The sequence below is a fragment of the Ranitomeya variabilis genome, chromosome 4, assembly GCF_051348905.1.
Source record: "Ranitomeya variabilis isolate aRanVar5 chromosome 4, aRanVar5.hap1, whole genome shotgun sequence".
Lineage (NCBI taxonomy): Eukaryota > Metazoa > Chordata > Amphibia > Anura > Dendrobatidae > Ranitomeya > Ranitomeya variabilis.
In genome coordinates, this window is record NC_135235.1 from 501,022,885 (window position 1) to 501,037,466 (window position 14,582).

Genomic DNA, 14,582 nt, shown 5'->3' on the forward strand with positions numbered 1-14,582 from the left:
CTGAGTCCAGTGATCGATCACTTGCTTAGCTGTTAACTGCAGATTTTATAAATGATCTGCTGCAGATCTACCAGTTCTCTGAATGATGAGCTCTGTATAACCTCAGCCACACTACCAATTGTCAGCTCTTTGTGGACACTGCGCATAGGCTGAAAGCTGCCAATCAGTGTTAGAGGGAGGAGTTATGCAGAGGTCGTGAATATGGAGGTCTACATTGCATCCGGTTTACTAGTCTTCTAGTGATAAAATAACAGTTTTATCATCAGGATATTATCAACCTACAGCAAGCAGCCAAGTAAGTGACAGACTGCTGGAATCTGATTTTTTTTTTTTTTTTTTTTGCCTCAATATTATGCCGATCTGGGATGGTTAGTAGCACAAACGTGGTGACCGATTCCCTTTAAATAAATGAAAATGCTAATCTCTTTAAAACATTTTTTCATGTAAAAAAATAAAATTACCTTATTAGATTGGGGAAGATGGAGACTGAAAAAAAACACAAAGTACGGTATATATTTGATTGGAAACTCCCTTTTAAAAATGTCTGAAAACCCCCACAAAAAAACAAAATGAAAAGCTTTAGTCTTGGACTCTTCTTTATTTATTAGTTTTTTTGCACAATGCTAAAACACAACATTTCTTCCCGGATTTACACCTTCTAGTTGTCTTGTCCATTTGGTTCAATCCTTTTTGACCAAGAGAAAAATGTCTTCTTTTTCAACAGCTTGGATCTAATGAAGGAGCCTGTAGCCACCAGATGTGATCATATATTTTGCAGGTATGGCGCATGTAAACTCTTGCCCTGTGAATTGCCATTTATAGCACAGTTTCATTTCTTGGGTTGCTTGTCATAATTCAGGTGTGTTCACGTCTGGCCCACCTTCCTTGTCTTAATGGAATGTCTTGGTGGAAAATAAAAACCCCAAAGTGCCCAGACTTGTCAGAATATATCATTATAATATAAATTATAATTTGTGTAGAGCATCTGCTGAAATAACTTCTTTTAACTTTTGATTCTCCACTTCCAGGTTTTGCATGCTGGAACTTCTCCGCAAGAAGAAGAAAGGCCGTGCCCAGTGTCCTATGTGCAAGAAAGAAGTTAGTAAAAGGTAAATTGTTAGGAACTTCTAATCTACGTGTGTAAGTCCTATTTGTGTCTGTAAGTCTAGGGATACATTATACTTATGGCCACTTTCAGGCGCTTACACTTAGGAGGTATACGCCCATTGGTGGCCACAGTCAGGATGGATGCCTGTCCACAATATAGACTACCTGTAGAAAATAACCCGAAACTAACACTTATTTTGTAGTGGCCTTCTGTATTGTAAAGAACGGTCTGCTGCACCTTTTTAGGCTGGGTTCAAACTGCATCTGTGCACAGTGTCTGACCCATACGCTTAGGAGGTATACATCTAATGGCCACAGTCGGGATGGATGCTGAGGAAACATATACCGCATGGAATACACACCTTTGCAAAGTTCCTCTCTTTCGGAAAGCACATACAGTTAAACAAATGGTAAGCAGTCGCTTACATGCCAGTGGGAGGTTTGAACACATTTTCATTGTCCGTCTGGGGCATGGTTGCTTATGGTGCCATTACAGTGCACGTATATATAGTGGCTTGTGAATGGATTCACCCTTTTTGCCATTTTCCGTGTTTTGCTACCTCACACCCTTTTTTTTTTTTGGTGGAGAAGCAAACATGTAGGACAAAATTGCAAAATAACTATTCAACCCCTAAATCAGTACTTTGTAGAGCCTCCTTTTGCTGTAATTACAGCAGCAATTTGCTTTGGATACGTCTCTGAGCTTTCCACTTCTTGCCTCTGGGATTTTTGCTCATTCCTCAAGACTAGGGTTGAGCGAAACGGATCGGACAAATTCAAAAATCGCCGACTTTCGGCAAAGTCGGGTTTCATGAAATCCGACCCGATCCTAGTGTGGGATCGGCCATGCGGTCGGCAATCTTCGCGCCAAAGTCGCGTTTCGTATGACGCGTTCAGTGCTATTTCTCAGCCAATGAAAGAGGACGCAGAGTGTGGGCAGCGTGATGACATAGGTCTCGGTCCCCACCATCTTAGAGAAGGGCATGACAGTGATTGGCTTGCTTTCTGCGGCGTCACAGGGGGTATAAAGGGGCGTGCACGCCGACCGCCATCTCACTTCTGCCGATCTCAGCATAGGGAGAGGTTGCTGCAGCTTCATCAGAAGAAGGGATATAGTTAGGGAGGGAAGATTAACCCCCAAACCGCTTGTGCTGTAGCGATTTCCACTGTCCAACTCCTTTTTTTGCAGGGACAGTGGAGGCAATATTTTTGTGCATCAGCTCTGTAGCTTATTAGGCTGCCTTATAAGGCTCCCTGATGGCTGCATTGCTGTTTGCACGCTGCTGTGCAAACCAACTGCTTTTTTAAAAGCAAAAATCCTGTTGCTCCTTTCTGCAGTTATCTTGTTTATTTGTCCACATTTTTATGTGCAGCAGTCCTTTTTGTTGCTGCCATACTTGTCCTGAGATCATTGTAGGGAGATTGAAATTGTACTACAGTCCTTGGATTTTTTTCAGATATCTTCCAGCCACGTTCTGCCACTTACATTGTGTTGTGTTATACACTGGGCCTGAGTTGCGGCGCAGTCTCCCCCCCCCCAAAAAAAACCAAAGTGGATATACGTCAGTTCTGTTTGTCGTATATCAGCCAGCCACGTTCTGCCATTTACATCTGGGCCTGAGGTGTGGTGCAGTCTCCCCAAAATAAAAAGGGAGATTTATATTCTCAACAAGTTTATATACACCTTCTACCTTGTTTTACAGTACCATATAACGGTTGTTATTTTGGTAACATGTTCCCAAAAATGAGGAAGTCTGGTGGAAGAGGCCGTGGGCGGTCGTTGCCAGCTGGTACTGATGGTGGTGGTGGAGCATCTGGTGGTAGTGGGAAAAGCAAAATAGCACCTAAGGCTGGAGGTGTTGAGCCAGCTTCATCGTCTGGCTACACAAGGCCTCGAAGGCTCCCTTATCTGGGAGTAGGAAAACAGCTTTTAAAGCCGGAGCAGCAGGAAAAAGTTTTGGCTTTCCTTGCTGAATCAGCCTCTAGCTCTTTTGCCTCCTCTTCAGAAAGTTCAAAATATAAAAGCAGCGAGTCGTCAGTGGATGCTCCCGGTCAGGAACAAGACGTTTCCTTGTGTCCTTCACCCAAACCAAAAGTGAAGGATGCGTCAGGCGACACTACAGGTTACTCCATGGAGCTCTTTACACATACCGTGCCTGGGTTAGAAAGGGAAATTGTTAACTGCCCATTACAAGATGAATCGGACATGGAGTGCACTGATGCACAGCCACAGCTAGATCATTATGCTGTTCCATTGACTCAGATCACTACATTGCCCTCGCAGTGTACTGAGCCAGAATCTGACCCTGATGAGACTATGGTGTCCTGTCCCGAACGCTATAGCACCTTACACGGTGACAGAGGAAGGTGCACATGACATTGAAGAGGAGGTGATAGATGACCCAGTTGTTGACCCAGATTGGCAGCCATTGGGGGAAGAGGGTGCCGCTGCCAGTAGCTCAGAAGCGGAGGAGGATGATCTGCAGCAGCCATCTACATCGCAACAGCTGTCATCTGGCAGGCCCGTATCAGGCCAAAAACGTGTGTCAAAAACAAAAATAGTTTTAGGACAGCGTGGCCATCCGGTGAAAGTAGCACAGCGTGCAATGCCTGAAAAGGTATTTGATAGTAGGAAGAGTGCAGTGTGGCAATTTTTTAACCAAGATCCGAATGATCAGTCAAAAGTTATCTGTAAGAAATGCTCAAAGACCTTTAGCAGAGGGAAGAATCTTCAAAATTTATATACAACGTGCATGCGTAGACATTTAACCAGCATGCACTTGCAAGCCTGGACTAACTACCAAACGTCACGTACCGTTGGTGCACCTGCTCAGAATGAAGGTAGTCAGCAATGCTACATTGCTTCCCTCACTGTAAGCCCACCGGTTAGGACACCACCAGCAGCAAATGTGGAGGTATCGTCACAAGGCCAAAGCAGTCACGGAATCACAAGGTTATTGGTAGGAAACACTTTATGTAGGCCAACATCAAGAATACCATCATCAACCCTCTCTCAATCCGCCATGCCACCACCACCGCTAGTTCCACCATATGCAGCTCTCCAGTCAAGCTCACCCTACAAGAGACTCTCGACAGGAAAAGAAAGTACTCATCCTCTCATCCGCGTACACAGGGTTTGAACGCCCACATTGCTAGACTAATCTCGTTAGAGATGATGCCCTACCGGTTGGTTGAAAGCGAAGCTTTCAAAGACCTGATGGCCTACGCAGTACCACGCTATGACGTACCCAGTCGGCACTTCTTTGCGAGAAGAGCCATCCCAGCCCTCCACCAGCATGTCAAAGACCGCATTGTCCATGCACTGACGCAATCAGTCAGTGGAAAGGTGCACCTCACAACAGATGCATGGACCAGTAGGCATGGCCAGGGACGTTACGTGTCCATCACGGCGCACTGGGTTAATGTGGTGGATGCAGGGTCCATAGGGGACAGCCATAGTGGGACAGTTCTGATTAGCCCTCGGTCTAGGAAACAGTTGGCTGTAGGCGTTCGCCACCCCTCCTGCTCCTCCTCCAGAAGCGAAAGCTCGTCCACAGAGCGCAGTCGCACGACCACTCCGTCCGCAGCTGCCAGTGTTGCACACAAGGTGTCCCATTATCGAACAGCTAGTGGTAAGCGTCAGCAGGCTGTGTTACAAATGAAGTGTTTGGGCGACAACAGACATACTGGCCGATTACTTGCAGCAAGAAACTCCGTCATGGCTGGGCAGTGTACATCTTAAGGTAGTCTGTGATAACGGAAGGAATTTTATGGCTGCCATAGCCCTTTCAGAACTGAAAGTTGGAGCGGCCCCCAAACGCAGAGCAGCTGGGTACTCGGTACCGGGTCTCTCGGTTCTGGGGATGTCACGGTGGCCTGACCCGGTCCGTGGCCCTGCAAAGGGGCGCCCAATTAAAGATGTAGGTGACGGTGTAGGTCGCAGTAAATGACGAGGACACAGGATTGCAGTCTCTTTACTTTTTTACTGAAGGCTTCGGCATCCGCAATCCAGAGCACTGCTAACAGGGCTGGCTGAAACCGGCCGGTCCAAAGGCACATCCAGAGTTCCCTTTGCAGGTGGAAATCAGTAGCCTTCCTACTAGCGCCTGGGTGTTGTAGTACCTCCCTGCTGAGCACCACGGGATAGTCCTCACAACTGTCGTGTATGTTTCTGTTCTTTCTCTCCGTCCCCCAGATGATATGGATAGGACGCACCCGTATGACGGGGTAGGCCTGGAGTGATTTTATAGGAACCCTAGAGACGCCCCTCTCCCACAATTGCCTCCGTTGTCTTCATTAGGTGAAAAGGTGAGACTGCCAACCTAGAGTTAACTGCCCTACCGTAGTTCAAAGTAATGCGTAGAGTCTATTACTTCCTCGGTATTCCGGCCGCCGGCTACGCGCCTCAGAAGGATGTTGCCGATCTCGGGGCACGACTCCTTCTGGTTCTATCGCCTTTGTGCTGTGATCTCGTTTCTCACTTCTCCACAATATACTTCGCTTTGTGTCCTTTCTTAAGATGCCGCCGCAATGAAGTGCAGGCGCGGCTCCGTAACGATCTGTCCTGTGCTAGGCCACTGCCAGGATCCAACCCCTGACAGGGACCCCCCTGAATCTTCCCAAGCAACTCTCTCTCACTAGATGTTACCTGGGCAAAACCCAGTCAGCTTCTCCCTAACTTCCTATCCGACCCCCAGTTTTACCAGAGTGTGAGGAGTGGCCTAATACATAGAACCTTTTGCTCCCCCTGGTGGCCAGAGTGTAAAGTGTAATGTGTGACTGTGATACCTGGTCAGGTGAACTCCTTTAGTGCCATCAGACGTACCATCACTCCCCTTAGCGGCGGAGCGACAATACTGCAACGACCAGGACTCTGGGGCGCTGCAAAACACATACCTTTCCTGGCTCACACCTTGAACCTGGTGGTGCAGTGATTCCTGAAAAATTATCCAGGGTTACCAGCCCTGCTCCTGAAGGTGCGAAGACTTTGCTCGCACATCCGCCGGTCGCCCGTACACTTCAGCCGTATGCTGAACCATCAGCGATCGCTGAATCTTCCCCAGCACCGCCTAATAATCGACGTTGCAACAAGGTGGAACTCCACACTGCACATGCTTCAGAGGCTGTGCGAACAGAGGCGTGCTGTAATTTATTTGTGGGAAGATACACATACACGGGCAGGCACTTGGATGGCAGACATGGAGTTGTCTGGTGTGCAGTGGTCGAAGCTACAAGACCTCTGTCAAGTCCTTAAGTGTTTTGAGGAGTGCACACAGCTGGTAAGTGCAGACGTCGCCATCATAAGCATGAGCATCCCCCTAATGCGTCTGCTGATGCAAAGTTTGACGCACATTAAGGAGCAGGCGTCTGCAGCCGAGGATGAGGGAAGCCTTGATGACAGTCAGCCATTGTCTGCTCAGGGAACTCTCCTGGACAAGGTGGCGGACGAAGAGGAGGAGGATGATAGGGATGAATATTTATGGGTGGAGGATGCTTCTCAGGGGGCAATAGAAACTGGTGGCGTTGCAAGGCCAGGTACAGGGTTTTTGCGGGACACAAGTGATGTTGATTTGCAAGAAAGTGCTCCTCAACCCAGCACAAGCAGTGAATTGACACCTGGAACATTGGCCCACTTGGCTGAGTGTGCCTTGCATATTCTAAAAAGGGACCCCCGCATTATGAAAATGATGACCGATGACGATTACTGGTTGGCCTGCCTCCTGGATCCACGATGTAAAGGAAAATTACAAAATATCATGCCACATGAGAACCTTGAGCAAATATTGGCTACCAAACAAGCAACTCTTGTAGACCGTTTGGTTCAGGCATTCCCAGCACACAGCGGCGGTGATGGTTCTCACACGAGCCGTAGGGGGCAACATGGCAGAGGTGTTAGAGGTGCACAAATCCGAAGTGGCGTTGGACAGAGGGGTTTTATGACCAGGTTGTGGAGTGATTTCGCAATGACCGCTGACACGACAGATACTGCTGCATCGATTCAAAGTGACAGGAGACAGCATTTTTCCAGTATGGTTACGAACTACTTTTCCTCCCTCATCGATGTTCTCCCTCTCAGGTCATTCCCCTTCGATTACTGGGCATCTAAAATAGACACCTGGCCTGAATTGGCAGAATACGCATTACAGGAGCTCGCTTGCCCTGCTGCTAGTGTGCTATCCGAAAGAGTCGTCAGTGCTGCGGTTTTAATACTGCCCGAAAAAAGGACACGTCTGGCTACCCGAAATGTCGATGATCTAACCTTCATTAAAATGAACCAATTATGGATTTCAAATTATTTGGCCCCACCTTCCCCTGCTGACACGTAACTTGCCTGAAAAATGTCTTGCTTTTGGTCTCTTCTTACTGACTGCTTCAATTCCTCCATTTGCAGCTGCAGAATGTTCACCATAGGCCATTTTTATACCTCCCTAAATGGGCTGACTTCCCCCACAGGGCTGTGTTCACCACCTGGCGCAAGCACCCGTGCGAGTGCCGTTTGCCTGGACAGCACTGGCACAGGGTCCCTCATAGTACAATGAAGTGTCTCTGACGGTGGTGGTGCACAACCAACGTCAGACACACCGTCGTAATATGAGGGGCCCTGTGCCAGCCTCTATTTAGACCAGTTAATACTTTGCGCCTACTACCACTGTCTGCTACTCAGCAGAGGAGCCCACCCCTGTACCTAGCTATGCCACCTGTTTATTTTTGAACAGTTTTTTGGCAGACATTTAGCCCACTTTATTATTTGGGCCTACTCACTGTGTCAGCCTCTCCTTACAGTTGTCCTCCGCTGAACAAAGCAATGCCGCCTGGTTAGTCCTGTTACCAATTTTGATCTGCATTTAGCCCACTTTATTATTTGGGCCTGTATCTGTGTTTCCTCCTCATCCTGCCCATTGCCCAGCCACTGCTAGATGAGTCTGCTGGTACATTGACCCAGACCACTACATTCCCCTTGCATTCTACATAGCCAGAATCTGACCCTGCTGAAAGTCAGGTTCCCCTTCCCGCATACAATACCACCTTACACGGGGACAAAGAGGAAGGTGCAGATGAAAGTGCAGGTTCCTTCATCAGGTGAGGGGGTATACTCATTGGCGACGTCACTGGCACAGGGCCCCTCATAGTACGCAAAAGTGTCTGCCGGTGGGAGGCGCCACCCGCCGTCAAACACACCGCCGTACTATGAGGGGCCCTGTTCAGTGCCAATGCCAACGAGTGGACCCCCCCTGCTTGCTCAGGATCTCAGCACTTGCAAAGTTGAAATACTTACCTCTCCCTGCTCCCAATGCAGTAAGGTTGCTAGCGCACTACTATATATAAAAATTCGTAAGATCAAAGGGGGTGCACAGAGGTGGCTAAAAACAGTAACCATGGAAAAGAGAAAAGAAGCCACTACATAATATGCCACCACCGGTAAGATATGAAAAAAGGAACAAACTATATTGGTAACAAATGCTAAAAACAATTTAAAACCAATGCAGAAGACACTCCCCCCATTAAGCCCGTTCATTCTACAATATACATATATAACAAGAGTACTCCACATGGCACTAAACAGTCATGTACTGCTGGGTAAAATATAGAACACACACCCTATGATAAGGATACAGGTCTATTAAGTGCATTCAAACCCTGCAGTCAATAGGGCAAAGCAAAAGTCCCCTAGAAATTTAAAGAGCTGCTTGTATGAGGATTATACCCCAAGCAAAAGACTGCACAAGCCCCAATGTGCAGTGCAATATAGCTGCAATAGAAATGCACATAAACGAAGGGGTCACACGACCGTGGGAAACCCCCGGAGGACCACAGCGTGAAAGGTAGCACACAGAGACCTAATGGCGAGAAGAAATAATAACCTGACGGCCAGTGGAAAGAACGGGCAAAAAGGCAGGAGGACCCAACGTGTATCGCGGTTACTAAGACCGCTTCGACATTGACCCAGACCACTACATTCCCCTTGCACTCTACACAGCCAGAATCTGACCCTGCTGAAAGTCAGGTTCCCCTTCCCACATACTATACCACCTTACACGGGGACAAAGAGGAAGGTGCAGATGAAAGTGCAGGTTCCTTCATCAGGTGGTGGGGCAATACTCGTTGGCGACGTCACTGGCACAGGGCCCCTCATAGCACGCAAGTGTGTCTCTGCCGGTGGGAGGCGCCCCCGCCGTCAAACACCGCCATACTATGAGGGGCCCTGTTCCAGTGCCAATGCCAACGAGTGGGCCCCCTCTGCTTGCTCAGGATCACAGCACTTGCAAAGTTGAAATACTTACCTCTCCCTGCTCCACCGCCGTGTCGTATTCCGCGTTTTCTGGGCCCACGAAAATCTTGAGCCAGCCCTACCCCCCCACAACTTTAGCCAAATGACCCCCAGTTTTCAATGCCTAACTATTATTATAAAGCAAATTAAGATTGACAAGCTTAAAGGGAGGGTGCCGTGATTTTAGTTTTTGTATTAATAATTATTGATTATATAATCAATTATTTTTAATACAAAAGTAAATGTACCTCTTTCATACTTTTTTTATTTATTCACTTTTACTTCTACCACTGGAGGCCGCCATTTTCATTAGTGTGGGTGTAAGTGTCTGGGCACGACACTTGCACACCTCACTTACGGCAGCCATGGGCATAGGAGCCAACGGTCGGGCTCCGACCGCATCTCCTGCCTCTCAGCTGTGACTTGGACACGCCCACTGAGCTGCTACGTCACAGCTGTGAGAGGAGATCGCGGCCATTTTGTTTATTTCCCTCTGCCATCGCACACACAGCTCAGTGCGTGCGATGGCAGAAGCTGCCAGGGAGAAGCTGCTGCCGAGGGTCCGAGGTAAGTATCTGCAGCGAGGAGCTGTGATTGCAGCCTGTGCTTAGTATTACATTACAGGCTGCAATTACTGCTCACTGCCGACCTGTTCAGAGCACAGCAGGGAGATCGTCGCACTGCTCTGCCCTGAACATGCATGACTCAGCACATCCTGGGAGAGGACGGAAGGTAAGTACAGGGTTTTTATTTTCTTATGCATCTACCACTTCTACCAGCCCCTATATACCACTGCTACCTGCCCCTATATACCACTGCTACCTGCCTCTATATACCACCTACCACTGCTACCAGCCCCTATATACCACCTACCACTGCTACCTGCCCCTATATACCACTGCTAGCTGCCTCTATATACCACTGCTAGCTGCCTCTATATACCACTGCTAGCTGCCTCTATATACCACTGCTAGCTGCCTCTATATACCACTGTGCTAGCTGCCTCTATATACCACTGCTAGCTGCCTCTATATACCACTGCTAGCTGCCTCTATATACCCCTGCTACATGTCTCTATATACCCCTGCTACATGCCTCTATATACCCCTGCTACATGCCTCTATATACCCCTGCTACCTGCCTCTATATACCACTGCTAGCTGCCTCTATATACCACTGCTAGCTGCCTCTATATACCACTGCTAGCTGCCTCTGTATACCACTGCTAGCTGCCTCTGTATACCACTGCTGCCTGCCTCTGTATACCGCTGCTGCCTGCCTCTGTATACCGCTGCTGCCTGCCTCTGTATACCGCTGCTGCCTGCCTCTGTATACCGCTGCTGCCTGCCTCTGTATACCGCTGCTGCCTGCCTCTGTATACCGCTGCTGCCTGCCTCTGTATACCGCTGCTGCCTGCCTCTGTATACCGCTGCTGCCTGCCTCTGTATACCACTATCTGCCTCTATATACACCTACCACTGCTACCTCTGTCCTGTGTAGCTAATCTAGTCCTGGGTAGCTAATCCTGTCCCGTGTACTGTGTCCTCAGCAGTTAGTATCACACAGGACAGGATTAGATACACGGCTCAGCAGTTGGTATCACACGACAGGATTAGATACACGGCTCAGCAGTTGGTATCACACAGGACAGGATTAGATACACGGCTCAGCAGTTGGTATCACACAGGACAGGATTAGATACACGGATCAGCTGTCAGTATCACACAGGCCAGGATTAGATACACGGCTCAGCAGTCAGTATCTAATCTTCTCCTATGCACTCCTCTCCCCCGGCGTGTCTTTCCCCAATGTGGTTTATTATTTTTGTTGAGGGAGTCGAGGATTATGCGTTCGGTATGGTAAAAGATCAATAAAGGACTTTATTCTGGCCGAGTCTTTATTTACAATACAACTGTAGGATTAGTAATGGATGGGTGCCTTATAGACGCCTCTCCATTACTAAGCCGTGGGCTTGATGTCACCGGACAATATGAAGGTGACATTAACCCCAAAAATATGAACCCCACTTGCTACCGCTACAGGGCAAGTGGAAATTGCCAGGCAAAGCGCCAGAAGAGGCGCATGTAAAAGGCGGCTGAGAGCTGATGTTTTTAGCCTGGGGGGGACAATATCCATGGCCCCTTCCTAGGCTATTAATGTCAGCCCGCAGCTGTCTGCATAGTATTTGATGGTTATTAATTATAGGGGGCCCCACGTCTTTTTTTGGGGGGTGTCCCCCATTTTAATAGCCAGTAAAGGCTAAGTATACAGTTGCGAGCGTGTGAGTGTGAGCACACCCTCCCACCCATAGACCAGTACACTGCTCTCCTGAAATACTCTGTGCTCCTGTCACCCTGCTCCTTCCACCATACGTCTCTGTGACCTCCCTAGAGCAGCACAATACCATATGGATCACGTATAATGCCGCTATATATATTTATCACATAATACTCCTGTAAAGACCACACATTATGCCGAGATATTATAATATATATAATATCACACATTATGCCGCCAAGTATTGTGTGATCTATGTGACGGTATTATATGTGATCTATATGGCGGTATTATGTTTGATCAGTGTTGTGGAATGATGTAAAAACTATATGACGGTGGTATATGAGAACTATATTGTGGGATTATGTGTGATCTATGTGGCAGTACTAGGTGAGAATTATATGGCGGTATTATGTGTGATCTATATGGTGGTATGTGAGAACTGTATGACAGTATTGTGTGATCTATATGACGGTATGTGAGAACTGTATGACAGTATTGTGTGATCTATTTGATAGTATTGTGTGTGTGATCTATATGGCGGTATTATGTGAGAACACTATGGCAGTATTATCTTCAGAAAGCGGACCCATTCTATGGTGGTTCTGGCTGAGCACCTGCACGCAGGTCTGGGGTAATAGAGGTGGCAGCATGACCTCCAGTTAGGTGCAGTCAGGGCTGGTGAGGCAGCTGAAGAGAGGGGTCTCATGTTATCGTTACTATATGGCTACATTTCCTTCCCAGCGTCACCCCGTACTTCGCCTGTCGTCTCACTTTCACACATCGCCAGGACAGGATGGAGAAGACAGGATCTGAGGAGGGGAATGGGGTCTTTGCATGCAATGTCTGGATCAGAACAGGTCATCAATCCGCAGAAATGTTTCCTGGATTTCTGTGGAGCAGATGGTCCATCCATGTGTATAAAAGACAGCGCTCTATGTACAATCCCTGGCTGCTCTGCACACTGAACAGGGTGCCCCCCATAGACCAGCACACTGCTCTCCTGAAATACTCTGTGCTGCTGTCACCCTGCTCCCTCCACCACATATCTCCCAGAATCCTTGCTGCCTGCCATCCTCGGTGACTGTCTACTTGTTAGTATAAGGCTGCCGTCGCACGTTCAGTATTTGGTCAGTATTTTACCTCAGTATTTGTAAGCCAAAACCAGGAGTGGGTGATAAATACAGAAGTGGTGCATATGTTTCTATTATACTTTTCCTCTAATTGCTCCTCTCCTGGTTTTGGCTTACAAATACTGATGTAAAATCCTGACCAAATACTGCTAGTGTGACGGCAGCCTTACTCTGCAGTCACCAACAAAATGGCTGCTCACTGGGTTCCTGAATATCATCCTCTCTTATCCCTTAGCAAACACCCAGAAGGGGAGGAGAGGAGACATCACACAGGTCAGCAGACTCCGCCCATAATTACTGCAGTGCAGTAATGTGAGCTAGTTGTACACTAGGTTTTTCTGAAATTTCAGCAGCTGCTCCCCCTAGTGTTTAAAAGTGGAAATTCCCAAACTTTTCAAATTATTTTTCATATTTTACTAAATTATAAACAAATGATAATATTTTTTAAGAAAATTTAAACATTAATTCTTTACATTTTTACAATTGCTGTAAAAAAAAATTTTTTGATGGCACCTTCCCTTTAAGTAATAAGAATTGATGTTTTGGGGATTAAAATGGGCACTGTAATGTTTTCCTGTCCTCCACTCACTGCCGACTTTGATTCCCCATTGACTTGCATTGGGTTTCGTGTTTGTCGGCCCCCGACTTTACGCAATAATCGGCCGATTTCACCCAACCCGACTTTTGACAAAGTCGGGTTTCGCGAAACCCGACTCGATCCGAAAAAAGTAAGTCGCTCAACTCTACTCAAGACCAAACTGCTACAGATCCTTCAAGTTAGATGATTTCCTCTGGTGAACAGCAATCTTCAAGTCTGACCACAGATTGTCAATTGGGTCAAGGCTTTGACATTTACAGGTTTCCCCTTTGACGACTTGAGTGCTGCTTTAGTTCATTGTCTTGTTGGAAGATGAACCTCCATCCCAGTCTCAACTCGCTGACAGACTGAAACAGATTTTGCTCAGTAAAATCCCTTTATTTTGCACCATCCATCTTCCCCTCGACTTGGACCATTTTCTCTGTCTTTACTGCCAAAAAACATCCCCACACCATGATTCGGCCACCACCATATTTCACTGTGGTGATGATGTCCTTGGTTTAATGAGCTGTGTTGGTTTGGCCCCAGACAGAGCGTTTACCTTGGTAGCCAAAAAGTTCAATTTTGGTCTACTCTGACCACAGCACCTTCCTCCATACTTTTGGGGAGGTACCCACATGTCTTTTGGGAAACTCAAAGCAAGCCTTACGTATTTTGAATGGAAGTACGTTTTTTGAGTGTATGCAAATGGCAGAACACTTGTATAGAGTGTACGGCTTATTGTGGTTCTGTAGACAGATACTCCAGCCTCTGCTTGGGAACTCTGCAGCTCCTTCAGGGTTACCTTTGGTCTCTGTGCTGCCTCTCTGATTAATGCTCTCCATGCTCAAGCTCAGAGCTTTGGTGGGGTGCCCTCTCTTGGCAGGCTTGTTGTGGTACCATGTTCTTGTCATTATGATGGTGCTTCGGGGGATCATCAGAGATTTGGATATATTTTTTATTTTTTTTTGTAACCCAACCCGGACGTGTACTTTTCAACGACTTTGTTCCTGACTTGTTTGAAGATCTCCTTGGTCTTCATGGTGTTTGGTTAGTGGTGCCTCTTGCTATATGGTGTTGCAGCCTCTATTGCCTTTCAGAGAAGGTGTGTGTGTATATACTGACAGACCATGTCACACTTAGGTTGCACACAGGTGGACTTCCATTTACTAAGCATGTGAATTATGAAGGGAATTGCTTGCACCAGAAATTTTTAGGG

General features: G+C 47.4%; 1 protein-coding gene across 2 annotated transcripts in view; it reads left to right on the forward strand.

The window, feature by feature from the left end:
* The window catches only part of BRCA1 (BRCA1 DNA repair associated), a 220,792-nt gene that overhangs the window by 60,881 nt on the left and 145,329 nt on the right, over positions 1–14,582 (forward strand). For both annotated transcript variants that reach the window (XM_077252036.1, XM_077252038.1), the window contains exons 3-4: positions 725–778; positions 1,029–1,109. In XM_077252036.1, the coding sequence (XP_077108151.1) occupies positions 725–778; positions 1,029–1,109 (135 nt within the window). The remainder of the gene's footprint in view (positions 1–724; positions 779–1,028; positions 1,110–14,582) is intronic.